A 26,424-nucleotide genomic window follows, 5' to 3' on the forward strand; every position below is an offset into this window, starting at 1 on the left:
TACCAGCCTCGCAAAGCTGGAAGTCAAACAGCAGTGTGTTTACTTTATCTGGGCAGAACGTGCTTTATCTAGGAACAAGTTTGGAAAAAATTGTTTTAAAAAATGTTTTCATGTATGTGAAATTACTGATCATGTGGAGTGGAAAATGCAAAATTTACAGTCTGCTTCTTCAAAAGGACCATGTAAGATACTTCGGTCTGATCATCTTGGGCTGAAAGTTCAATGCTGTTTACGAACTCATTGATGCCCCCTAGTGGTCAAATAATATCAGCAAAGTTAATCAGAGATAAAGTTGCCTACCTGGCTGATGTGCTACATAGGTTACTTCAAGCACTCAGCGTTCAGAGGTGAGTGACTCTCCATCATTGCAGACAGAGCATCTGCATAGCATAGCACAGGATCAAATAGGGTACATCTGCTACATTTGTGTAATTTTTGTAGCAGAGGTGCATATATAGCGTCTAGAAATTCAGAAGCAGCTTGGTTTAACTGGAGATGAAGTAGAAAGGTGATGCTGCAGGTTATTTGCTTAAAGATGCAAATCTTCATCCATAGAAATGAAAATCACATATGGAACAGTGTGGGATGGGTAACAAAGTGGAATGCAATATGTCATTAAGACTGGGACTTAATTTTAAATATAAAAATTAATTTGAACTTTAACTTCCGTTGCAAAACTATTGCTGAAGACATCTTTGAGAACTAATCTGGCATTTTGTAAAATATGTTTAGGTGAGGAACAAATTTAAAGACTGAACTCAGAGGTTTTCAGAGCATCTTTTAGTTGAACAGATGAGGCTACAAAAGATCACATTTAAGCACCAGAATAACATCAACAGGGTAAAATTTAGAAAAAAGGTTCCCCAATACAAGCAAGGAACAAATTCACCAACTTTGACATGAAAGGTCAATTATACTTTTCAAGTGAGATTTCTCTCATGTACATTTAAATAGATTTATTTTTTTCTGTACAAAGGTCTTTGGTGGGATCTCAGTGAAGAGATAGTCCTGAGAGACATCCCACTGCTATAATTTTAGTTTCAAAGTTGAAGATAAAATCAGTTTTGCTCATGCCACACGTGAAGAGCAGGATGTGAGCATTATGTTCTTTGGAGAGGGGGTCATATTGACATGCTTAGGCCATTATCACAAAGGAAAGCTACAGGATGTCCTTACTCTTGATGGACATTAGGGCAACATTTTAAGGCAATAATGGTAAGATGACATAAAAATAGAACAGATATGGATATTTAACTTTTTAACAAAGATATGCAATATAATTCATCAACAGAATGTTACTCAGAAAATAAACTTCTCCATTCAGAAACTCTTAAGACCAACAAAGCAACATAAATGCTCCTATAGAGGTGGGAAAAGCTTTGGCCTTATGGTGTGACCTGCTTAGAAGGTGCACAGCATCTTGGAAAGTGTGTGTGTGTGTGTGTGTGTGTGTAGGGGTTTGCAGTTGAACCAAAAGATGGATGAAAGAGGATAGAAAAACTGCAGACGTCCACCAACTCTTTTGTACAAACAGTGCCTCGCAAAAATACTCATACTTTTTTCACATTACAACCACAAACTTCATTGTATTTTATTGGGATTTCATGTGAAAGTAGTGCATAACTTTAAAGTGGCTGGAAAATATGTTTTATTTTTTAAATAAATCTAAAAAGCATAGCATGCATCACTATTCAGCCTCTCTTTACTCTAACACCAATTGGCCGTGCCTAAAGGGAGTTTTTTTTTTTCTCCCCAGGACCGTTAGCCATGCACTCCCCAAATCTGGAGAGACAAAAGCCAGTTTTCCACCAGCCATGCACACAAGGTGCTCTGATCAGATGAGACCAAAGTTGAACTTTTTGGTCTACACGCAATAAGTGTGGCGGAAAACTAACCCTCCACATCACCCTGAACACAGCATCCCCACTGTGAAACGTGGTGGTGGCAGCGTCATGCTGTGGGAATTTGCATGAGGTGCGCTGTTTTGTAAAGGAGAACGGGGCACCAAATTCAGTCTCTGGCTGCGCAGAGCTGATAGCTTCATGTCTTTTGGTGTATGTTTCTGACATTGGAGAGGATCACTATACAGACTTAAGGGGTCCAAGTCTGAATGCATGAAATCTATTCTGTCCACTTCACATTCATGCGGTACTTTGTGTTGGTTTACAACATGAAGATCCCAATAAAACCCAGGACAAAATGTGTGAATACTTCTGACAGGCAGACTACTTACTAATCATACTAAGGTCATGACAACACCGAGACCACAGGACATTCATTTATTAAACCACAATACAGTATATAATATATATCTGTTTTTTATTTTTTTATATAGAACGCACACTTTATTTTTTAAGTTTAGAAATCTCTGAAAGGCACAGATCATCATTTGGCCAAATTAAAAACAGGCTCCATGTAAAAAAAAAAAAATATGGCATCCTCAAACAAAAATGGATCAAAACTAATGTTCAACCATAATTCATGTGGCAGTATCGTTCTAGATGCTACTCTTAGGTGTATGTTTCTTACAGTGGCATTAATTAAAGTCCTGCACCCCCTGCATAGTCATTTCATTAAAGGCAAGCAATGATTTTGAGCTTAAGAGTACTACTGAAGAAGACTGGACTATTCTCATCTTCACAGCACTGAGGTCAGTGGTTAAGGCAGGACAGGAGGGAAATCCAGGATGTATTGTACTGATAGATTAGGCTTTGCAGGCGTGGGCACTGAACAGACGGGCAAGGCACAGGGGAAAGGGCTGAAGATGCTCAACTGAAGGCAAAGAAATAACAGCAACTCAAAAGTACAGAAGGGAGAAAATCAGCAACCGGCTCTTCCACTTTCTCAAGTGTCACAAACACAACAGACAAGCCAGATGCAAACCAGCAAGGTTTGAGGATATGACGACATGTTTGGTTTTAAACGTCAAAATAAATGTGTGTTCATGATGCCGATGTTTAAATTAGGGTGGCGTTCCGTGAACCTCGGCCAGAGTGTGCAGGTTTAAACTGGTTCTGGGCTGCTTGGCGGGCGGCTCCATCACCGACTTCTCCTCATCCACCTTCAGGGAGCTGGACTGCAGCATGATCTCCCCGCTCTCATCATCGCTGTCTTCTTCGTCATCATCCTCTTCTTCTTCTGACAGAAAAATGCGGCAATGTGGCGGTAAGCACTGAACACGAGGGACAGCTAAACATGAGATGTTTTCTTTACCTTTATCCAGGTCTGGAGAGTTTCTGCTCTTGACAGTGCTGGCAAACTGCATAAAAGTAAAGACAAACGGCAAAGATCAGAAGATGATCAAATCCAAATTGAACCTCGCATTGAGAGATCAACATTGCAACATACTTCTCCCATGACTGCTATGGGTGTCTCCCCTTTAGCCTTGGCCACCCTGTGTTCTATCAGGTAGTACATGTACTCGTCATACAGCAGGCGGATCAGGTGGAAGGAGCCAAAACTTGCAGCACTGCGCAGAGTCAGATCCCGGATTACCATGGAGCTGGGGAAAAAGCAGATCATTAGCTTATATACAGTGACCTGAAAAAGTGTTCAACCCTTTCAGTCTTTTCATATTTTACCAGGTTACCATCACAGATTTTATTGGCCGGCCAGGAAGAGCATTAATCAGAGAAACAGCCAAAAGTGCCAACGGTAACTCTGGAGGAGCTGCAGAGAGCTACAGCTCAGGTTGGAGAATTTGAGGACAGGGAAACATTTAGTCTTGCACTCCACAAATTTGCCCGTTATGGAAGAGTAGCAAGAAGATAGCTATTGTTGAACGAAAACCATAAGAGCACCAATTTGTCATGTAGACAATCAGATGAATATTTGTGTTTTGGCCAGTATGCAAACAAGATGTGGGGCAGCAAAACCACTACAGGTTAACCCTGGAAACACCTTCAGTATGCCAACACAGGGTGGGGGCAGCATCATGCAGTGGGGATGCTTTTCTTTAGCATGAAAGTTCATGGGAAGCAAACCAGAACGAAATATGCAAGAGGCTCTGAGAAGAACTGAGAATTTGAGGATAGACGTGACACACCTCAGAGTAGCTCAAGCTCCGTCAGATTGGATACAAAGAACGATTAGGCAAAAATGTCAGCCTCTGGATATGCAAAGCTGGTGGAGACATACTAATGTTTCAGGGAGGCTGAGGACAAAAGTACGCCACACTTTTCAGAATTTTGAAAACCCATCTTTCCTTTTCTTTCCACTTCCCCATAATGCATTACTTTGTGTTGTTATATCACATAAAATCTCTTTGAAATACACCGAGGTCTGTCATTATAACGTGATAAAATGAGAAAAGGTCAAGGGGTAGGAATATTTTGGAATTACTTTTCCCCTACCTATAGAAGGACCAGTTGAGCAGAAAGACCTTGGCTGCCTTTGGCAGGGACACAGGGTTTTGCTCGTAAGGCTTTAGGACCTGGGAGACGACTCCATCCAGCCAGGAAGCCCACTGTTCCAAGGAGTTCTGCTGCTGCAGAGTCGCCTTAAAGTCCTGCTCTAGCCGTTGGACCACACGGTCTTCACATTGACACACCCAGGATGCCTGCTCCTGAGGAGGAACCGGCCTCAGTATTTAGCCTTGTTACACAGTGACAGACAGATGGAAGCCTATACAGGTGGCAGCGTTACAACTGACCTGCACATTGGTGAAATCTACACGGTTGAGGTCAGAGAGCATTTGGTTGATCTGAGCGGAGTTCTGAAGGACAGCGCGAGCAGCCTGCGCCAGATGGTTCAGGCTGGTGTAGCGGCGTAATGTCTGGGAGAATGAGCCTATGCACACCACCTGAAAGAGAGTGAAGGGAAAATAACGCATGTAGCCTTAACAAGCAGCACATGAGCTGAACACGAGCTGTGAAAATGAGTATACATACATAGAGACACACGAGGAAACTTTGTCATTTGTCCGCACTAAGCGGTTGGGTTAGATGCATGCTTATATATACACACACACACACACACACACACACACCAAGCCTCACAAAAGTACTCATACCACTTGAATTTCTCCACCCATGTCATGTTACAACTACAAACTTTAATGTATTTTATTGGGATTTTGTGCCATTTTTGCATCTGTATTCAGCAAAGCAGAGTCAATTCTGTGAAAAACCAACTTTCACATCCAGACACTGAAATCTTTGCAGAATACCTCGAGCTCAGTCAGATTTCCTAGCCTTCCTGCAGATTCTCAATCTGATTGAGGTCTGGACTTTGACTAGGCCAGTCTAACATATGGATATGCTTTGATCTAAGCCATTCCATTGTAGCTCTGGCTGGACGTTGAGGGTTGTTGTCCTGCTGAAAGGTGAAAACTCTTTTACAGCCTCCAACAGGTTTTCCTCCAGGACGGCACTGTATTTAGCTCCATCCATCTTCCCATCAACTCTGACCAGCTTCCCTGTCCTGCTGAAGATAGGCATCCCCACAGCATGATGCTGCCACCATCATGTTTACTGTGAGGATGGTGTCTTCATTGTAATGTGTTTCTGCTACTTGTAATGTATTTTCCTCAATGGAGGAAGGCCTAAAAGCAACATTTTGGTCTCATCATATATCTGCTCCATCTTCCTTCCACCTCACATTTACTTTGTGTTCGCCTGTCAAATAAATTCCACTAAAATATATTGAACTTTGAGGATATAACAGGACAAAATGTGGAACAGTCCAAGGAGCACGAATACTTCTGCAAGATGCAAGTAGGCAAAAACTACAGCAGAGTATTAGGGCCAGGCCAAGAGATTTTTATTTATTTTTTTATTACGAGAATAAAGTCACAACATTACGAGAAAAAATTAATGACAGCTCCTCTTCCAAAAATCAAGCGCTTACTTCCAGGTCTGCGTGGTTCTTTCTTGAAAACAGACACATCATATGCACAATCGTTTCAAAGTCCAGACACTGGTAATAATTTGATGCTGATGTGTTAAGAGAGAATGTCCTTTTTTGTGAATCCAATACTAAAGTATAACTTCACAAGATGCTTAACATTCCTAATTTGAACACATGGAAAACTGCACATTTTTTGTAAGAGTTGTCATAAAAAATAATGACTTTGTTCCAAGAATTTCAAAACAAAAAAAAATAATCTTAGCCTGGCCCTAATACCCTGTCATAAAAAAACATATTTAAATTTCTAGCATGCTTTAAAACATGCTTTAGACCACCCTAAACAAACCTTTCTGCAAAAAAAAAAACCCAAAAACAAACTGCTGACATATCTTGATATACGGTAAAAATGAAAAAAAAAACGGGACGATAGAAATTAAAACAGGGACCAAGACGCCATGAGTGACATGCAATCAGTCTCCAAACGTTCTCCCACCTTTATGCGAACCATCTCCTCAGGGATGTTCATCATGGCACCTGTCAACCAATTCTCCAGACTCTTGGCAAAGTTACGGATGGCCTGAGTTAAGGCACCTAATGAAGGGAAATTATTTTATTTAAAGAAGAAGGAACCACAACTGCTCTGAACACTTGAAAACCCGAGAGGAACCGTTCCACAGCTGTGCAGGCCTTTAATGCAACACACTGACATTTATTAAAACACAAGTATTCCACATTTGCTTATGTTTACTGTAGTTTTGAAAATCATTTTAAACTATTAATATTAAATTGACTTTTTTCCTGACTTTGAATACAAACACATCAAATATGCTGCAAAATCAGTGCACCTTTATTCCTTGATCTTCAACACTACGTTTTAAAGAGGATTATGCAATGGAGTGTTTAACTACAGGCGCTTCCCGATATGTCTCACTAACTTACTAGGGATGGGTCTCAGCACGTCTGGGATGAGGATCTCCACCAGAGTCTGGTAGAGCAGGTTGTCACACTCCCTCGTCCAACGCAGCACCGGTTCAAACTTGCACAGAGCAACCAAACAGGACCTGGGCAGTCGTTTCTCAGAATCATCGTGACTGATGAAGCGTGAAGAAGTAGCACAAGAGAAGAGCGTGTTCATGTTTTCCGTTATGAGGTTCCATACAGTGCCTTACAAAAGTATTCACACCCCTTGAACAGTTTGTCATCATTTTTTTTATTGGGGTTTTATCAGATTTAATGCAGCGTGCATTTGTTGTCAGGCCCCCCGTGTAAATAACTTATAATGACCTTTTTACTGCACTCTCTACTATCTTTGCGCATCAACACACTGAGGTTTTGCTCATTCTGTCCAGGATAGCTCAAGGTCAGACTGGCCGAAGAGCATCTGTCAGCTGCAATTTCCAAGTCGTAACACACATTCGTAGTTTCTTTTAGGTTTGGACTTTGACTGGGCCAGTCCAACACATGAATAGGCTTTGTATAAACTATTCTACTGTAGCTCCAGCTGTTGGACTTATAATGAGATTAAATTACACACAGGCAGACTCTAGTTATTCTGTAGGTGACTTTTTATAAGCAGTTTATTGCATTTGATTTTATTTAGGGATGTCAGAGTAAAGGGGCCTAAACCAAAAGGCACACCACACTTTTCAGATTATTTGTGAAAATGTTTGATTATCATGCATCATTTAACTTTCATTTAACAATCATGCACTGCTGTGTCTATCATATAAAATCCCAATAAAATGCAGTGAGGTGTGTAGTGGTATTATGACAAAATGCGATAAAGTCCAAGGGGAATGAATCCTTTTGATTCATAAACACATTTAAGATGCTTACAGGTTGAGAGATTCTGCATCGTTGTTCTGGCTGAACCTCCAAAAGGATTTCCACAGCGTCTCAACCAGAGTGAACTGAAGGTTGATCATCACATCCAGGACAGCCTGTGAGGGAGGGATCCCAAACACCGGGAGGCTGTGTTACATTAATGTTAAACAAGCCCAGTGGAACGATATTTTTCTTAATTTTAAAAGCACCGTTAAGATAAAAATGTACAGCAACACATGGCATGTTATGCTTGAGCAGAAACTCTCCATCTGGCTCCTACCTCACAATGCTCTCTGTACAAAGTCTGAAAGGCCTTCAGGTGGTCTAGATGGATCCCATCAGGCAGGACATGATCTTGCAGATCAATTTTCACAAATTCTGGCAGCAGCTTTGATGCTTCTGAGGCACAAAAACAGAATAGAGCTGTTTAACATATTTCACAACAAAACGGAAAAACAAAAAGAAACAGAAAGTCACCAGATTTTAACATCTGTAGCCTGTTGTTTAATCATCAGGCTGAAAACAAAAGATAAAAATCAACAGAGTATCTGCACACAATAAAATCATATAATAAATGTTTTCTGAAAATCAAACAAACGGAGTTTGTATCTCACCTAAGAACTGCTGATACTGTTGCACCTGGGCCGAAATATCAGACAGCGCCACCTGCTGCTGACCCGCTCCTGATGTCCCATTGGCAATCCCCTGCGTCTTCTGAAGTGGCTTTATCCTATTAAAACAAATCAGGTAAAGCACAGCACAAAGCACAAAACTGGCAAAACACCAGATAACAGACGAGTTGCAATAATATGAAAAAAAAACATTTGATATATATTGAATATGAATATGCAACACTTGATTGTATGTAGGGGAAATCTTATGCCAGGTCAGTCTGGATACCAGGCTTTTAATAGGACTTTGACTGGGCCATTCTAACACGTGGAATATGCTTTGATCTAAACGATACCAATGTAGCTCTGGCTGTATGTTTAGATTTGCTGTGCTAGAAGGTGGACCTCCAGCTCTGTTTCTACTTATTTGCAGCCCCTTACAGGTTTTCCTCCAGGATTTGCCTCTATTTAGCTCTCTCCATCTTCCCATAATCTCTGACCAGCTTCTGTGTCCCTGCTGAAGAAATGCATGCTCTCAGCATAATGCTGCCACCACCATGTTTCACCATGGGTGTGGTGTGTTTAGGGTGAGGCACTGTCTAGTGAGGCACATACATCACTTTCCTTCCAATTCTAATTTTGTGTTGGTCTATTACATGAAATCCAAAATACTGTAGAAAAGCCCCTAAAGTCATTAGCATGTTTCTCAGTCCATCCACCTGATTAGATGGACTGACATACATGCTAAAGTTTGTTTAATTTTAAACTGCAGTCTAAATCATGCATGCAGCACATGTTCATGAGTGGATACCTGTTTTTCTGTGAGAAAGGTTGCTGCCTCATGGCCATGTGCTGCTGTTCATCCATGAGTCTGAGCAGAGGGGAACCAGATTTGATCCTCAGCCCATAGTAGTGGTACTTGGAGTTTCCTCTGCAGAGAAATGCAAAGATAAAATGGTGCCTTGGTCCTGGATACTGCTCCAACACAGGTAACTGTGTGCGCATGTGTTTACCTGGTTCCTAATCTTCGTGTGCGGAGCCCCATGAAGACAGACCTGATGAGTTTACCAAAGGATGCAGCATTAACTGGCTCTAGTTTTTGCTCCTGGCAGTGCAGGATGTAGTGGTAGTAGAGGGTGCAGCGGGGTAAGCTGACCCCCTCCGCCCCCTCGTAGTTTTCCAACAACCACTGCACCTGAGTTAGAAGGACATCACAGAGATGAATGGCCTGGACTGTCTTGTTACTGTGTCTCATTTAATCTCGTGTACTCACAGTGGCTGGTGGGGCCCGGGAGTTAGGGCTGGTGTAACTCTGTCCTCCTCCCCCACCTGTTGATGCACCTCCTCCTAACATATAGCCTCCCTGGACAAAACCCCCTGCTCCTGCAGCAGCAGCCCCACTATTGGCTCCTGCCGTTGCCACGGAAACTGGCTGTGAGGTCCCAGATCCAGTGATGTCTGACTCAGAGCTGGGCGTGGCCTCGTAGAAGGCAGAGGAGGACGTGGGAGGGGTTTGGGAATAGAGGGGCGAGTCTGAGAACGGGAAGTTGTTTGATCGACTGGAGGAGAAAAAACATGTCAACATGCAGGGACACATAAATGTTTGCATTTGTGTGAAACAACTGATTTTGTGGCCCTCAGTACTTACATCGCAGACGTGGTAAACGCTGCATCTTCTGCTCCATCTACGTACTGCACCTGGTCTGAATAAACATGCTCCACCTGGACAATCAGGAAAGAAGAGATTTACATTAGCATGAATGATTTCTGGCCCCATGTCAACAAAACATATGTACAATAATGAGATGTTATAATTCAAATATTACTTGGTCCTTTAATTCCAACAATGGGCTAATTACAAGCCAGCATACACTTTACTGCCATAAGTATTTACTCATCTACCTTCAGACACACATAAAGTTAAGTGACTTCCCATTCTTAATCCACAGGGATTAATGTGATAGAGGCCCACCCACTGCTGTTGTAACAGCATGTACTCTTTTGATAAGGTTGGGAATGTCTTTATGGGAATTTATCACCATTCTTCCTGAAGACCATTTATGAGGTCACGGGTTGATGTTGGACAAGCAGGCTAGGCTCACGGTCTCTGTTCTGTCAGGTTGAGGTCTGGACTCCTCGCCTGTGTATTTATGGAGCTTGGTTTGTGCACCAGTGCGAAGACATGAAGACACTGAAAGAGCCATCTCCAAACTGTCCAAAATGTATTGATATGCTGAAGATTAAGAGATCCGTTCTCCAGTCCAAATGTTTTCAAACCCTCAAATAAACATCACAAAGTTAATGGAAATTATTTGCAATAAAACACTTCGTGTTTCAAATTATTCTTACTTTATATTTCTGCTAGCTTCCTTTAGCTGTACCAGCAGTAGCAAACATGAACCACACTTTATATGGTTGAGAGTCACATAGAGAACCTTTAATCAAAAACATTAAGCATTTGTTTTTGGATTGTTTGGTATGTTTATAGGGCAAATTATTCTGAGAAAATGTTACAGCAGATGCATGAAATAATATTAAAATAAATGAAGTAAATATGGCTATCAGCAGAATATAATAAACACTGATCCTTCCTCGTCTGGTGGTTTTACTTGAAAAAAGAATCCTGAATTCCTCACTTGTTGCCATTTTTATACATTACAGAGGAAGATGAATACTGCAGAAGCTTGGTCAGCATATTTTGTTCCATTCATGTAACTAAAGGATGAAGATTTTAGCATTTTGGTTTTAGACTGGATGCTTTTTAGGGCACCTTTAGTTTTAATGTTTGTTTGGCTTTTACAAATAACCCCAAAATTACCTTTTCAAAGAAATTCCTTAGTTCTGATTGTGCTGCTGCCTTTCCTCCCTGTCTGACATACCCAGAGAAATTGAACATAGGTGAAGTGAGGGATTTGTTCAATATTATTTTGTTTATCAAATCAATAAAACCTATAATTAGGAAACTAATTAGTATCCTGTTAAAAGATCACCTGTTTACTACGCGTGTTATTTTAAATAAGTTCCATTAACCTCAGCACATTTGCTTGCATAACCATAGGGTGATCTATAGAAGAAAAAACAAATTAAATACAAAAATAAGTTTATTTAAAAAGGCAACCAACTAAGATCAAAAATCTAATTTTTAACTTTGAACCTAAAACAAATAATTTTGATCTCCTTAGCTGAACGCATGATGTTACATAATTCGCAATAAAGGAAAATGTTTCAAATCTAGCATCTAATACCAACGATGCTACTGAGAGGAAGTGATGAGTTCCTAGATGTAATTCATGTGGCATTACTGAACCAATCATAACTCAGATGATGTCTGTACCGCATGCATGTTGTATCGTGTGTGTTATGTAGAGGGTCTGTTTACCTCCTGGTTAATATGCACAGACTGCAGGCTGCTGATGTGACCTGTCTGAATCCTCTTGGTTGCCTGCGTCACCGCCTGCAAAGCTGACCTCTGTGGGAGAAGCCATCCCAAACTCATCAATACTAAGCCCACAGTTAAGATGGGCTGCTTCATAATCACATGAATGGCATAGTTGCTACATGTGTGCTATTTACCTGCGGAGGGGTCTGCACAGCTTGGACCACCTGAGTGGGGATGCTAGATGGGCTGGAGTCTGACAGGCTGTCATTGGAGTGAACCGAGCCCTCTGGAAAAAATACAGAAGTGTTGATGGAGGTAGGTGTTTACAAGAAGATCAAAGAAAACAAAAAAGTCTAGTTCAGTACTCACGAAAAACTGTCTCCAAATCATAATAATAGCCACCGCAAAACATATTGTTACTAAATGTCTTTTTAGGCTCCCCAAAGAAAACATGGAAGAGGACAAGTGTGTCTGTCCATCTCTCCTTTCATCCTTATATCTGACATGCAAAAGAACAGCCTTGGACAGCTAATCTCCCCAGATGGAGAGAAAAATCCCTCCATCTTGTAAACATGCAGATCAGATGAGAGAGGGAAATGAGAGAACTACATGTGGGCTGATGGACAGGAGGAGGAAAACAAAGGATGGAGAGCAGGCAGAGGGGGCAATCACTTCGTTCTAACCTTTAGGACTTTTTTTTTTTTTAGGTTTATTTTTGCAGTACTAGTGGCCTTTATTTTTTGTCATTTGAAAGTAAGTAGACAGGAAGGGGGGTGAAGGGAGGGGACGACATGCAGCACAGGACGCCAGGGTCGGGACTTGAACCAGGGGACAGCTGGGCCTCTGTATATGGGTCGCGTGCTCTAACGTTACGCTCTAACGTTACGCTCTAACGGTACGCACTCTAACGGTACGCACTCTAACGGTACGCGCTCTAACGTTACGCTCTAACGTTACGCTCTAACGGTACGCACTCTAACGGTACGCACTCTAACGGTACGCGCTCTAACGTTACGCGCCGCACCCATAACCTTCAGGATTTTAAGTGAAAAAACAAAACAGACCACTTCCTAATGTGCTGCTCTTTCTCCAGCTGAGGCTGCAAACAACTAAACTACTGAACCTCTACCGAACTACAGCACATATTAATTACAATTTGTACATTATAGATCAATGCTGCCTATGTTCAGATTTAAACAACTGAGCTGCACAAAATATTGAATCACAATTATTATCAAATGATCAATTCTCTACAATATCACAAACAGTTATGTTGATGCCATATATGGTAAGGTCCTGTTTTTCACATAAATGCTGTATGCCAATAATATATCTGGCTTGTTGGACGAGCTTTCACTGCCATCGGTGATCGTAATGCTTAAGCCCATAAAAAATGGTGGGGACATAGTGACAAAGGAAAAAAAAGAAAGATGATATCTTAATCCATATTATAATCTCAATATTAAGCAACTGCATGTTTTGCCGACTGATATTAACTCACTAAGCCACGCTGACCATCTGAAATGGTGCTTCTGTCAGTCAGTAACACTAAAACTAAAATGTTTACTTTTATAAAAATGAAAAAAGCAACAAACCATGTATTCCCCTCTGGGGAAACAACACGCAAGTTAAAAGCTGAAGTCGGTTATTTTATAAAGTAGAGCTGCCAATTCCGATTCTGGTCCAACTGGTTTCCTAATATAGTGGCTTGAATTAGGAAACGGGAACAAGGCCCAGGCCTTTAAGCTTCAGAGTCAGTGGCAACTGGCCAATAGAGGGTGCTGGGGCGCCGCCCCACAACTCACCACATTAAAAAAAACTAAATAAAAATGATAGGTATACATTTTTTAGATGTGCACCATAGTTATTTTGTAGTTTATGATGTGCAAACATTCGTCTCATTTAGTTCACGGACGTCTGATTGGCGATGCATTTCCGCTCTGGAGCCGCAGAAATCTCTGCCTCTCATTATAAGTTATACTTGAGCAGTAGCTCCTCTTCAGTAAAAGAGACAAGAGATTTTGTGGCGCAGCTTTCCCGGGCCTCATCTCTTAAAGACATTGCAGAGGAGATCGTATCAGGAGAAGCTCGAAGTGAAGAAGCTCGGACCTGATCAGCCGAACATCAAAATTAATCAGCAGCCCAAAGACAGAGGTAGACTCTGCACCCCACCCTGGAGAAAACTCCACCAGCTGCCACTGTTCTGACTCTAGGTGAGAGTGCACAGTGTTACCTGATACAAGCAGAGAGGCATCTAGGAATAGATGGGCTCTAAATTTAACATACAGCACACATACCATCCTGTTATTACAACTAGGCACGGGCTGGTTAGTGGTATCAAGCTACACCAAGGTTTTAAACAGTTACAGGTTGAAAACTGTTTTAAACTCTTACGGTGTAAAGTGATTTTAATGAGATGCCAAAAAATGTGACAGAGTGACTGGAGTTTTCAGCAGCTGTTTGGAGCACACTGCCCCTCCCTCGCCTGTTGCTACACATTGCTGCTCAGCTGGCTGAAAGAAGGCATTCACACCTTTCCACTCCTTTCAAGGAAAACAATATTTCCAGTCAGATCATTTTAGCAGCAGTTGGAACACTTTTTGATTTTTAGTCTTCAATCAAAACAAGTAGATCATGTTATGCATTTTGTTTGAAATCTTTGTGTAAAAACTGTTATAACCTCAAAAACATTTTTTTTTTCTCTCAAGATTATTATACTCTGAAAATCTAATACTGGTCCATGCCTTATTATAATCCAGAAATATATGTTAAGTATGTATTTTCTCACCTAGTACTGAGACTGCAGGTTTAAACCATTGTCTAAGTAACTTTTTAAACACCATTAATACTAAAACCCAGCATTAGGAAAGGAGAAGATATGGAGTAGGACTGCTGTGTTAGAAATGTTCTCTCTCTAGCAACCAAGTCACTTAGCTTAGTTTGACTTCGTGATATGTGCACAACCCAGCCAGCCAAGCAACCACTAGATACTCACTAACTACTGAATAAAGCAAGTTGATCAAAAACTACTGCGAAGACTACACAGGAACAAACAAGGCGGAAGACCTTTAACCTAGAAAGTTGATGACTGTTTCCAACAAGGCGTGGACTGGCTTCCAGTATCAGTGCACACAAAAGTTTTAAGGTTACAAAACTGTTTACATTTTCCATCGTATCGTTTCTGTTTTTTAAAGACATTTTAATTAAATGTCACAGAGAAAGTGCCAGAATGACTGCCCCTACCCCACCTACGGCTGCACACTGACGTTCAGCTGCAAAAAAGGCTAAACACATATTAGGAAGACTAATTCAGTGGTTTAGAATCATCTCTGGTTGAACTTGTAACATCTGTGTCAGTAATTAGACCATGTAAGTTTAATCACGCTACATACAGGTCCTTCTCAAAATATTAGCATATTGTGATAAAGTTCATTATTTTCCATAATGTCATGATGAAAATTTAACATTCATATATTTTAGATTCATTGCACACTAACTGAAATATTTCAGGTCTTTTATTGTCTTAATACGGATGATTGTGGCATACAGCTCATGAAAACCCAAAATTCCTATCTCACAAAATTAGCATATTTCATCCGACCAATTAAAGAAAAGTGTTTTTAATACAAAAAACATCAACCTTCAAATAATCATGTACAGTTATGCACTCAATACTTGGTCAGGAATCCTTTTGCAGAAATGACTGCTTCAATGCGGCGTGGCATGGAGGCAATCAGCCTGTGGCACTGCTGAGGTCTTATGGAGGCCCAGGATGCTTCGATAGCGGCCTTTAGCTCATCCAGAGTGTTGGGTCTTGAGTCTCTCAACGTTCTCTTCACAATATCCCACAGATTCTCTATGGGGTTCAGGTCAGGAGAGTTGGCAGGCCAATTGAGCACAGTGATACCATGGTCAGTAAACCATTTACCAGTGGTTTTGGCACTGTGAGCAGGTGCCAGGTCGTGCTGAAAAATGAAATCTTCATCTCCATAAAGCTTTTCAGCAGATGGAAGCATGAAGTGCTCCAAAATCTCCTGATAGCTAGCTGCATTGACCCTGCCCGTGATAAAACACAGTGGACCAACACCAGCAGCTGACACGGCACCCCAGACCATCACTGACTGTGGGTACTTGACACTGGACTTCTGGCATTTTGGCATTTCCTTCTCCCCAGTCTTCCTCCAGACTCTGGCACCTTGATTTCCGAATGACATGCAGAATTTGCTTTCATCCGAAAAAAGTACTTTGGACCACTGAGCAACAGTCCAGTGCTGCTTCTCTGTAACCCAGGTCAGGCGCTTCTGCCGCTGTTTCTGGTTCAAAAGTGGCTTGACCTGTGGAATGCGGCACCTGTAGCCCATTTCCTGCACACGCCTGTGCACGGTGGCTCTGGATGTTTCTACTCCAGACTCAGTCCACTGCTTCCGCAGGTCCCCCAAGGTCTGGAATCGGCCCTTCTCCACAATCTTCCTCAGGGTCCGGTCACCTCTTCTCGTTATGCAGCGTTTTCTGCCACACTTTTTCCTTCCCACAGACTTCCCACTGAGGTGCCTTGATACAGCACTCTGGGAACAGCCTATTTGTTCAGAAATTTCTTTCTGTGTCTTACCCTCTTGCTTGAGGGTGTCAAAAGTGGCCTTCTGGACAGCAGTCAGGTCGGCAGTCTTACCCATGATTGGGGTTTTGAGTGATGAACCAGGCTGGGAGTTTTAAAGGCCTCAGGAATCTTTTGCAGGTGTTTAGAGTTAACTCGTTGATTCAGATGATTAGGTTCATAGCTCGTTTAGAGACCATTTTAATGATATGCTAATTTTGTGAGATAGGTATTTTGGGTTTTCATGAGATGTATGACAAAATCATCCGTATTAAGACAATAAAAGACCTGAAATATTTCAGTTAGTGTGCAATGAATCTAAAATATATGAATGTTAAATTTTCATCATTACATTATGGAAAATAATGAACTTTATCACAATATGCTAATATTTTGAGAAGGACCTGTATTTCTTACAATACAGTGAAACTGTTGCATTTTTATTCAAGGCTATGCTAATGACAAACTCAGTCATAGCAGAAATTTTCCTTTTATAAGTGCAATAAATGTGCTGTGATCCCAGACTCAACTAAAAACTGTGATAAATAATCATGATTTCAAATCAGTCTCACTATTTTCTCTATTGGCAAAAAGAAACGGATCCAATACATCTCGTCAATGACAATAATAAAATGATCCATTAAGGACCCCAGAACCAAAGATGACATCCACCAACTTCTGTCATACAGCCAAGGTTTCCAGAGTTATTAATCTTTCACTCGTTGCAACATTTATCTAAAGAAAGCAAACTAGCCACATATCCGAGATCTAGAGAGCTGCACCTTAAAGTCAGGGATTTATGACATTTAGTTCTATTTTCACACAGTGTTTTTCCTTTTAAAGTAATAAGTGATATAATGGATGGGAATGGGAAGCATTTATCTCTGATTTACATTTAAGAAAGCCCAGCCTCTTCTTTGTGAATTAGATCTGATCACTTCATGCTGAACAAACAACCAACCAACCAGCTGATGTTAAATCACCAGACTGAGTTTATCTAAGGGCCATAACCAACAGGGAGGCTATTAATCAATATGCTGCCTAGTTAGTGTGTTGTAATTATACACCAGTCTTCTCCCAGTCACTCCCCAGCCTCTTACCTGTAACAGTCACTATAATGTACTGGGGCGAAGTGCTCTGTCCATTGCTCTTCTGGACAGCAGTGAGCTGGATATCAGGGCCCACATAGTGCTGTGTGGGCGTAGTTGGCACCACTGCCTTCTGGCTCTGGGCAGGCGGCGCTTGTGAACAAAGTGCATCCTGTCCTGTTTTAGAGGCCGCGGCCACTTGGTTAGCCGACGAAATGCTTCCAGAGGCTGGTGGGATCTCGGACAGGAAGTGTGCAGTCTTGGCGGATGAGGGTGTGGTGGTAGCAGGTGTTCCTATGGTTACTGCATTGGACTGCTGAGGCTGAAGGTCCTCAGAGTATCCACAAGTCGCCATGGCAACCAATCCGTTGAGGCACCAGTTCTGTGGATAAAAAGGAGGCAGTCCTCATTAATTAAAGTGCCAGGACCAAACACTAAAACACAAATTGCTTACTTAATATTATCTCTACTCTGAATGTTTCACTTAAACGGACCTTGTGTGCACGCTTGTGTGTGTGTGTGTGTGTAATACAAACCAGGGAAGGAAGTGGTGCTTTTGTCTAAGAACTAACCAGTACAGTAATGCCGTTCCTGTTTTTTATCTGGCATGCGAGGGTGTCTTTAATAATACATTAGTTAGTAAATGTCCTATTTTACTGAATATACACAATATTTCAGGTGAAATAGAACAAATGGGAGGAGACATTTAACTGCTGACAGTTGAGGGTTATACAACCCAGATTTAAACTCATACCAATAATTCAAGCTACTGTCAGGCTGTTCTTTAGGCCACCCTACTTGGCAAAAACCCAATTATGGCAAGCAAATGTATAATATAATAGGTAGACAGAACCTTCTAACCAGACAGCCGTTAAATCAACTTGTTGCAAATGCATTGTAGACAGTTTCTTCCTCCAGGCTGTTCCTCTGATGAACACTTGACAGAGTTCCAGAACAACACCATGCATACATGGACTGATCTGACATCTTGTAAAGTCACTTGTGTATATATGTCATTTTAAAAGATGTACTTTTTTTTTCCATTTATATTGGAAAACAAAAAAACCTTCACTAAAAGCAAAGTGTACCGGAGTCAAATTCTTTGTTTGTGTGCAAACTTTGCCATAAAGCTGATTCTGATATCTGCTCTGTGGATTTTTCCTTGTAAAAGTTCTCTTACAGAAGGTCCTTTCCACATCCCTAAAGAGATCTTGATTTCTGGGGGAACTTCCAAATAGAATTGATCATTAAATTTAAGCTGACCTTTATTTTTGTATATAATGCATCTAGAGAAATAATTATTACAGTTTACAATTATAACACAAATAAAAATCTGTGCACATTTTTTTTTTTTACAGTATTAGACTTTAAAAGCAGATGTGTGTTGCTTGACTTCAAACAATCTTTATATACATAGTATGTGAGAAAACGTGGATTTTTTCTTACATTTCAGCATTTTGTTTTCAGATTCAAATACATTCTGTTGTGGCCTCTAGAGCCCAGAAGATAATCCTGGCTGAGCAGGGATGGGAATTATAAGTGCATTTGATCTTTACCTTGTTCTTCAAATAAATTAATCCAGCTAACTGAAGACAAAGCCAACAGGTTTCCCGACGACACCGTTTTTCATATAAAACATTGTTTCTAGAACCACCAGGGGGTTAATTTGACTCCATGAGTGCTTTTAACTCCAGGAAGCTCCCATAAATGAAGCCCCCCGTGGCTCAAACTTCACGAGTTAAAGCAGCTCTTTTTAACATATCTGAGGTTATGGAGTATCTTAATACTAAACAGCATGTATACCGAGAAGCACACAGGGAGTCATTTTGACCCCTCAGTATAAAAAGTGACAAACATCCTGTTACCATTTGGACGTTACTATAGCAATCAGGTTATCATGGGTACAACGGACATGGATAGAGACTAATAAAATAATAACTAACTATATTGATAAGTTGAAAAATCTAGGTAATTTTGATTTATTGATTGAAAAAACTGATCATAAAAATGTATTTATCACTTTTATTAATTATACTTATACGTGGGGAAATTACGTACTTTGTCACAGAAAGAACTACTCATGTTGAATGAAATGTTGATTGTAGTGAGTAATTGCATTCTGAAGTATTTTTGCCGTGGAAGAGCTAAACAACATTTAAAACTCGCTGACCAGGGACACTATTAAAACGTTAAAACAGTCATTTATACCCTCTGATGAGTCTTTTTAAAGTATACCTTCAAATACTTTTTTTCAAATTAGATATCATACATTCCATTCTGATTACTAAAAAAGGTCGAGGAGGAACTGTATATTTGGGATTTAAAAGTAATTAATAATCGCAGTGTGATTTGACAAACGGCCTGCCATACTCTCCACTCCCCACAAATCGTCGATCATGTGGCACACCGTGCGCTCGGGAGTGACTTCAACAATTCAATGTCACGCCAAAAACTTTTTCAAAGTTGTAAAAAATATCGTTAAACATACACATCTCTCATTTTTAGAGCGCACACACCTAAAATGTGTGAGCGTTTGACTTGCAGTGATGATAAACGCAGTTGGACAGCTGCTTGATAAGTGAGTTCGGAGCGAGAAAGTGATACGTAGCATACCTCGCTAGCAGCCTGCGTCAACTTGTGACGTTTGAGGGAGCTAGCTGCCTGCTAGCTTCCTATTTATCCAATACATAACCGCGCTACCCAGCCACGCCTCGTTATAGTTTCGTGGCAGTCCAAACTGTCAAGAAACAACAAGGATGATAGGGACAGATTTAGCATTAAAAAAAGTACGATTGCCACTAGAAGCCAGCCGCCATCTTGCGCTCTTATCAAAGATCTGACATCGCCATAACAACGATCTACGTTTGGAACGAAGCTAGCAACCACTTTTCATCATTCGACACGCTCGACCGTTTTCACGTTTCACCGTAAAACGCACACGCATACAATCAACAAAAACTACATGATCACTTCCGAGATGTTTTCACCTGTAATTCCCGGTGTTTTCCTGAATAGTCGGTAAAGTTTATTTGCTTTGATCCCGCTTGTTGTTGTTGACTCCCGTTGCTTGGCTCTTGTCGCCAGGACTACCGTGTCTATGGCGCCTAGCCTTCACCGGGGCAACTGTTGCTACCCTCCATGCATTGCGCCGCCCCTTCTCAAATGCTGATTGGCTTTTACGTGAGGTGGCTGCAACGTCAGTGGAATATTCGGTCGCTGATTGGTGGTTGGTTTCTGTCTGTAACTTTCACCGAGATCTGACGTTAAATTACCACTTGTGGTGCTGTAAATGTACTTTCTTTTTGCAAATTGCGCTTACCATTAAGTAGCTAAATGGGAAAGGATTATCCTTATCTAGGATATCTTTATTTAAATGGTGTGAAGATGTTACTTAACACACAAATAATCAGATTTTCTCATTTTTATGCAAAATTGAACAGAATATATACACTTTCCGTATAGCTCGGGGACACATATTAGTCCTAAACCCAGCAATATGCCAGTGGATTACTTGGCAAATTGCAAAAGGCTGTGTGCACTTTGGTCTCTGTAGAGACTCTCACTGATGCCGAGTAGGGTGGTGCCTATGCTGTTCTGGTCATTTCTCATCAATTAGTGCATGTTCTTGTCTTAAGAGACCATTTCCAATCCGATTTTGTGCTATTTCTAGTTGGTAGTAGTTGTACTGCTGCTTCGTAAAATATATCAGGAACCAGGATCAAATCTACAATTCATACCCTTTTGTCTATTTTCCACCTTTTGTTATGTTACAACTACAAACTTCAATGTATTTTTTTTTTTACTACTGTGCTTTTGTTTGAATTAGCATGGAACAGTACATAACAATTCTTGACAACATGTACAGTGCAACAAAAAAGAATGAAATATATGCTTGACAGTGCATAAATATAAAAACAAATGGACATGTAAAACATTATTCAAATTCAATTCAAATTCAAAAATACTTTATTAATCCCAAAGGGAAATTAAATGTTGCTGTAGCTCATTATGAAGGTTTCTTCAAAGAGCTGTTGTAGATGCTGATGGCTGTGGGCAGGAAGGATCTCCTGTAGCGCTCCGTCTTACAGCAGATCTGAAGAAACCTCTGACTGAAGACACTGTTGTTGTACAACAGTCTCATGAAAAGGATGCTCAGGGTTCTCCATAATGTTCTTCATTTTTATAAAGAATATTTATTTGCACAATGATCTCCAGAGGTTCCAGAGGAGTCCCCAGAACAGAGCCAGCCTTCTTTATCAGCTTGTTGACCATTTTTAAGTCTCTGGCTCTGATGCTGCTTCCCCAGCAGATGATGGCAGAAGAGATCACACTTTCCACAACAGACTTATAGAAGATATGCAGCATCTTACTGCAAACACCAAAGGACCTAAGCTTCCTCAAGAAGTACAGTCTGCTCTGTCCCTTCTTGTAGATGGCTTCACAGTTACATCTCCACTCTAGTCTGTTGTCCAGGTGAACACCGAGGTATTTATACTCCTCCACCACCTCCACCTCTTCTCCCATGATATAAATAGTTTTTGACTTATTCCTGTTTCTCTTAAAATCTACAATCATCTCCTTTGTTTTATTCACGTTCAAAATGAGATGATTGTTTCCACACCATGCCACAAAGCGGTCCACCACCTTCCTGTACTCAGCTTCTTGTCCATCTCTGATCCACCCCACAACCGCAGAATCATACGAGTATTTCTGCAGATGACAGGAGTCTGTCTTGTACTGGAAGTCTGAGGTGTACAGAGTGAAAAGGAATGGTGAGAGTACAGTCCTCTGTGGTGCTCCTGTGCTGCTGACTACCTGGTTAGACTCACAACCCTTCAGTCTCACAAACTGTGGTCTGTTTGTCAGGTAGTCTTTGATCCAGGAGATTGTTGAGGCCTCTACCTGAGTCTTCTGGAGTTTCTGACAAAGCAAATCAGGTTGGATTGTATTAAATGCACTGGAGAAATCAAAGAACATGATCCTCACAGTGCTGCTGGCTTTGTCCAGATGACAGTGGGTTTGTTGAAGCAGGTGTATGATGGCATCTTCAACTCCAACTCCACAGCGATAAGCAAACTGAAGGGGATCCTGATGGTTTACTGTTTGCTTACTCAGGTGGGCCAACAGGAGTCTCTCTAGGACCTTCATGATGTGGGATGTCAGGGCAACAGGTCTATAGTCATTGAGGACTGATGGGTGAGTTTTCTTTGGTACCGGAACAAGACAGGAGGTCTTCCACAACACCAGAACCTTCTTCTGGGTCAGGCTAAGGTTGAAGAGGTGCTGCAGAATCCCACAGAGCTGCTCTGCACAGGCCTTCAGGACTCTAGGGCTGACATGATCTGGACCCTCAGCCTTATTCCGATTCAGTCTCTCCAGTTGCATCTTCACTTGACTTCTTGAGACACACAGGTGGAAGGGGGAAGCAAAGGAAACATCAGCATCTTCTGATATGGTTGAAGGTAAACATGTAGAAGCAGAAGGGTCTAGGGCTGAGGTGAAAGATAAAAAATTTGAGGTGTTACTGGACAGCTGTGGGTGCTGTGGGTCAAAGGAGGATCGGATGTCTGTTTGGCTGTGAGCAGGAGAGGAGGATGCTGAGCTTGTTTCTGAACTGAACCTATTGAAGAATGTGTTCAGTTCATTCAATTCAATTAAATTCCAAAATACTTTATTAATCCCAAATGGAAATTAAATGTTGTTGTAGCTCATTATGTAGGTTTCTTCAAAGAGCCGTTGTAGATGCTGATGGCTGTGGGTTTGTCATTGGCTCTGTCCAGACCTTCATCGATCTGATCATCCCTCTGCCTGAAGCCCGTGATCTTCTTCATCCCTGTCCACACATCTCTGATATTGTTTTGCTGGAGCTTGCTCTCCAGCTCCTTCTTGTACACCTCCTTGCTGTCTCTTATCTTGACTTTAAGTTGCTTCTGTAAACTCCTCAATAATTCTCTGTCTCCCGCTCTTTTTTTCTTGTAAAGCAGGTCCTTCAGGTCACTGGTGATCCAAGGTTTGTTATTGGGGAAGCATCTCACGGTTCTGGTGGGGATGATGTTATCCACACAGAAGTTTATATAGTTGGTTACACACTCAGTCATGGCATTGATGTCCTCTCCATGTGGCTGGCACAGTGCGTCCCAGTGTGTAGCCTCAAAGCAACCTTGCAGAGCTTCTTCAGCTTCCTGTGACCATTTTCTCACAGTCCTCTTTATTACAGGTTGCCTCTGAACTTATATTTCTTATATGGCTTATATTTCGAGCAGAGAAAAACAAGATTGTGATCTGATTTGCCTAGAGGAGGTCTTGCTGTAGAGATCCTTGACATTTGCATAAAACAAATCCAATGTTTTGTTTTATCTGGTAGAGCAGCTGACAAACTGTTGAAACGTTGGAAGTGTAGCAGAGAGTGAAGCATGGTTAAAATCACCAGAAATTGCCACAAAAGCATTGGGGTTTTGTGTCTGTAGCTTAGCAACAACTGAGCTGATGGAATCACATGCAGTGTCGGCAACTGCGGAAGGAGGAACGTAAACTGTTGCCAAAATAACACTGGTGAACTCTCTGGGTAAATAATATGGACGAAAACTTACTGCCAACAGTTCAATATCTGGACTGCAGAGATGACACTTCACAGTTACATGTCCTGGATGACACCATCTGTTGTTCACAAATACTGTCAGTCCACCTCCTTTACATTTGCCGCTCCTCTTTAAATCTCTGTCTGCTCGTATGGTTAAAAAGCCCGGCAGAGAGACGCTGTAGTCGGGGATATGATCCTGCAGCTATGTCTCGGTAAAACACATAATACTGCATGCCTGGTACTCTGGCTGGGTCTTTTGTAGGGCTTGGAGTTCACCCAACTTGTTTCCCAACGATCTCACATTGCCCATAATAATCGATGGAAGAGATGGTTTGAACTTCCTCCTTCTCTCTCTTCTCTTAGCTCCTGCTCTGCATCCACGGTGTCTCCTTTTCAACTCATCAGGGATTTGGGTTTGTAGTTGAAGTATTATTTGAGTTTTTGAGATATTAATCAGCTGCTCCCTGTTGTAAGAAACAACCCCGTTGCCATGGCAATGCATCATAACAAATATATACAGGTGTTGGACAATGAAACTGAAACACCTGGTTTTAGACCACAATAATTTATTAGTATGGTGTAGGGCCTCCTTTTGCGGCCAATACAGCGTCAAGTCGTCTTGGGAATGACATATACAAGTCCTGCACAGTGGTCAGAGGGATTTTAAGCCATTCTTCTTGCAGGATAGTGGCCAGGTCACTATGTGATCCTGGTGGAGGAAAACATTTCCTGACTCGCTCCTCCAAACCACCCCAAAGTGGCTCAATAATATTTAGATCTGGTGACTGTTCAGGCCATGGGAGATGTTCAACTTCACTTTCATGTTCATCAAACCAATCTTTCACCAGTCTTGCTGTGTGTATTGGTGCATTGTCATCCTGATACACGGCACCGCCTTCAGGATACAATGTTTGAACCATTGGATGCACATGGTCCTCAAGAATGGTTCGGTAGTCCTTGGCAGTGATGTGCCCATCTAGCACAAGTATTAGGTCAAGGGAATGCCATGATATCACAGCCCAAACCATCACTGATCCACCCCCATTCTTCACTCTGGGCATGCAACAGTCTGGGTGGTACGCTTCTTTGGGGCTTCTCCACACCGTAACTCTCCCGGATGTGGGGAAAACAGTAAAGGTGGACTCATCAGAGAACAATACATGTTTCACATTGTCCACAGCCCAAGATTTGCGGTCCTTGCACCAATGAAACCGACGTTTGGCATTGGCATGAGTGACCAAAGGTTTGGCTATAGCAGCCCGGCCGTGTATATTGACCCTGTGGAGCTCCCGACGGACAGTTCTGGTGGAAACAGGAGAGTTGAGGTGCACATGTAATTCTGCCGTGATTTGGGCAGCCGTGGTTTTATGTTTTTTTGATACAATCCGGGTTAGCACCCGAACATCCCTTTCAGACAGCTTCCTCTTGCACCCACAGTTATTCCTGTTGGATGTGGTTCGTCCTTCTTGGTGGTATGCTTACATTACCCTGGATACCGTGGCTCTTGATACATCACAAAGACTTGCTGTCTTGGTCACAGATGCGCCAGCAAGATGTGCACCAACAATTTGTCCTCTTTTGAACTCTGGTATGTCACCCATAATGTTGTGTGCATTTCAATATTTTGAGCAAAACTGTGCTCTTACCCTGCTAATTGAACCTTCACACTCTGCTCTTACTGGTGCAATGTGCAATCAATGAAGACCAACTACCAGGCTCGTCCAATTTAGCCATGAAACCTCCCACACTAAAATGACAGGTGTTTCAGTTTCATTGTCCAACCCCTGTATATATTATAGGGCATGTAAAATCCTCCATTTAGAGATATCTTGTTATTGGTAACCATTTCCACTTGAACTGATCAGATCTTAGTTGTGGTTGAGCCATTAGGGCCTCCATTAGCTTCTGTTTCCATTCTGCCAATGTTCTGCTCCTCCATTTAGTCAGTCATTTTCTACTGCTTATTCCATAGTGGGTCACAGGGAAGCTGGTGCCTATATCCAGCAGTCTATGGGCGAGAGGCATGGTACACCCTGGACAGGTCGCCAGTCCATCACAGGGCAACACACAACCAACCATGCACACACTCATTCATACACTTAAGGGCAATTTAGAGTGACCAATTAACCAAACATGTTTTTGTGAGGAAGCCAGAGAACCCGGTGAGAACCCACACATGCACAGGGAGAACATGCGAACTCCATGCAGAAAGAAGTTGGGAATCAAACCCAGGACCTTCTTGCTGCAAGGCAACAGTGCTACCAACTGCGCCATCGTGCAGCCCTAATTGTTATCAATTTCCGAGAAGTCATCAAGAGTATATGTGACAAATACTTTTGGTCTCTGATGTAAATCCCTTCAGGTGTTAGGTCTAAAAGAAAAACTTTAATGTATTTTAAAAGTTGATACACTAACACCAGGTGGCACATAGTTGTCACATGATAAAATTATACATGGTTTTACAATAAACACACAATAAATGTAAAAGAAGGTCAAATAAA

The 26,424-nt window shown here is 41.6% G+C and overlaps 1 protein-coding gene across 2 annotated transcripts; it reads right to left on the minus strand.

Moving 5' to 3' along the window:
• Positions 1–765: 765 nt before the first annotated feature.
• rfx1b (regulatory factor X, 1b (influences HLA class II expression)) lies at positions 766–20,488 on the minus strand. 2 transcript variants are annotated; one of them, XM_047364968.1, is made up of 18 exons: positions 20,331–20,488; positions 17,356–17,725; positions 11,856–11,947; positions 11,662–11,751; positions 9,931–10,004; positions 9,556–9,841; positions 9,296–9,477; positions 9,094–9,213; positions 8,286–8,401; positions 7,952–8,070; positions 7,684–7,787; positions 6,787–6,938; positions 6,341–6,438; positions 4,652–4,801; positions 4,353–4,564; positions 3,349–3,502; positions 3,214–3,259; positions 766–3,138 (listed from the first exon to the last, which is right to left on the minus strand). In XM_047364968.1, the coding sequence occupies exons 2-18, from the start codon at positions 17,696–17,698 to the stop codon at positions 2,963–2,965; spliced, it is 2,514 nt and encodes an 837-aa protein (XP_047220924.1). In that variant the 5' UTR covers positions 17,699–17,725; positions 20,331–20,488; the 3' UTR covers positions 766–2,962. The 2 variants fall into 2 exon arrangements, with proteins under 2 accessions (XP_047220924.1, XP_047220925.1); XM_047364969.1 differs by lacking the exon at positions 20,331–20,488 and adding an exon at positions 19,957–20,165.
• Positions 20,489–26,424: the final 5,936 nt, after the last annotated feature.

This window comes from Girardinichthys multiradiatus, chromosome 5 (genome assembly GCF_021462225.1).
Source record: "Girardinichthys multiradiatus isolate DD_20200921_A chromosome 5, DD_fGirMul_XY1, whole genome shotgun sequence".
Classification (NCBI taxonomy): Eukaryota; Metazoa; Chordata; class Actinopteri; order Cyprinodontiformes; family Goodeidae; genus Girardinichthys; species Girardinichthys multiradiatus.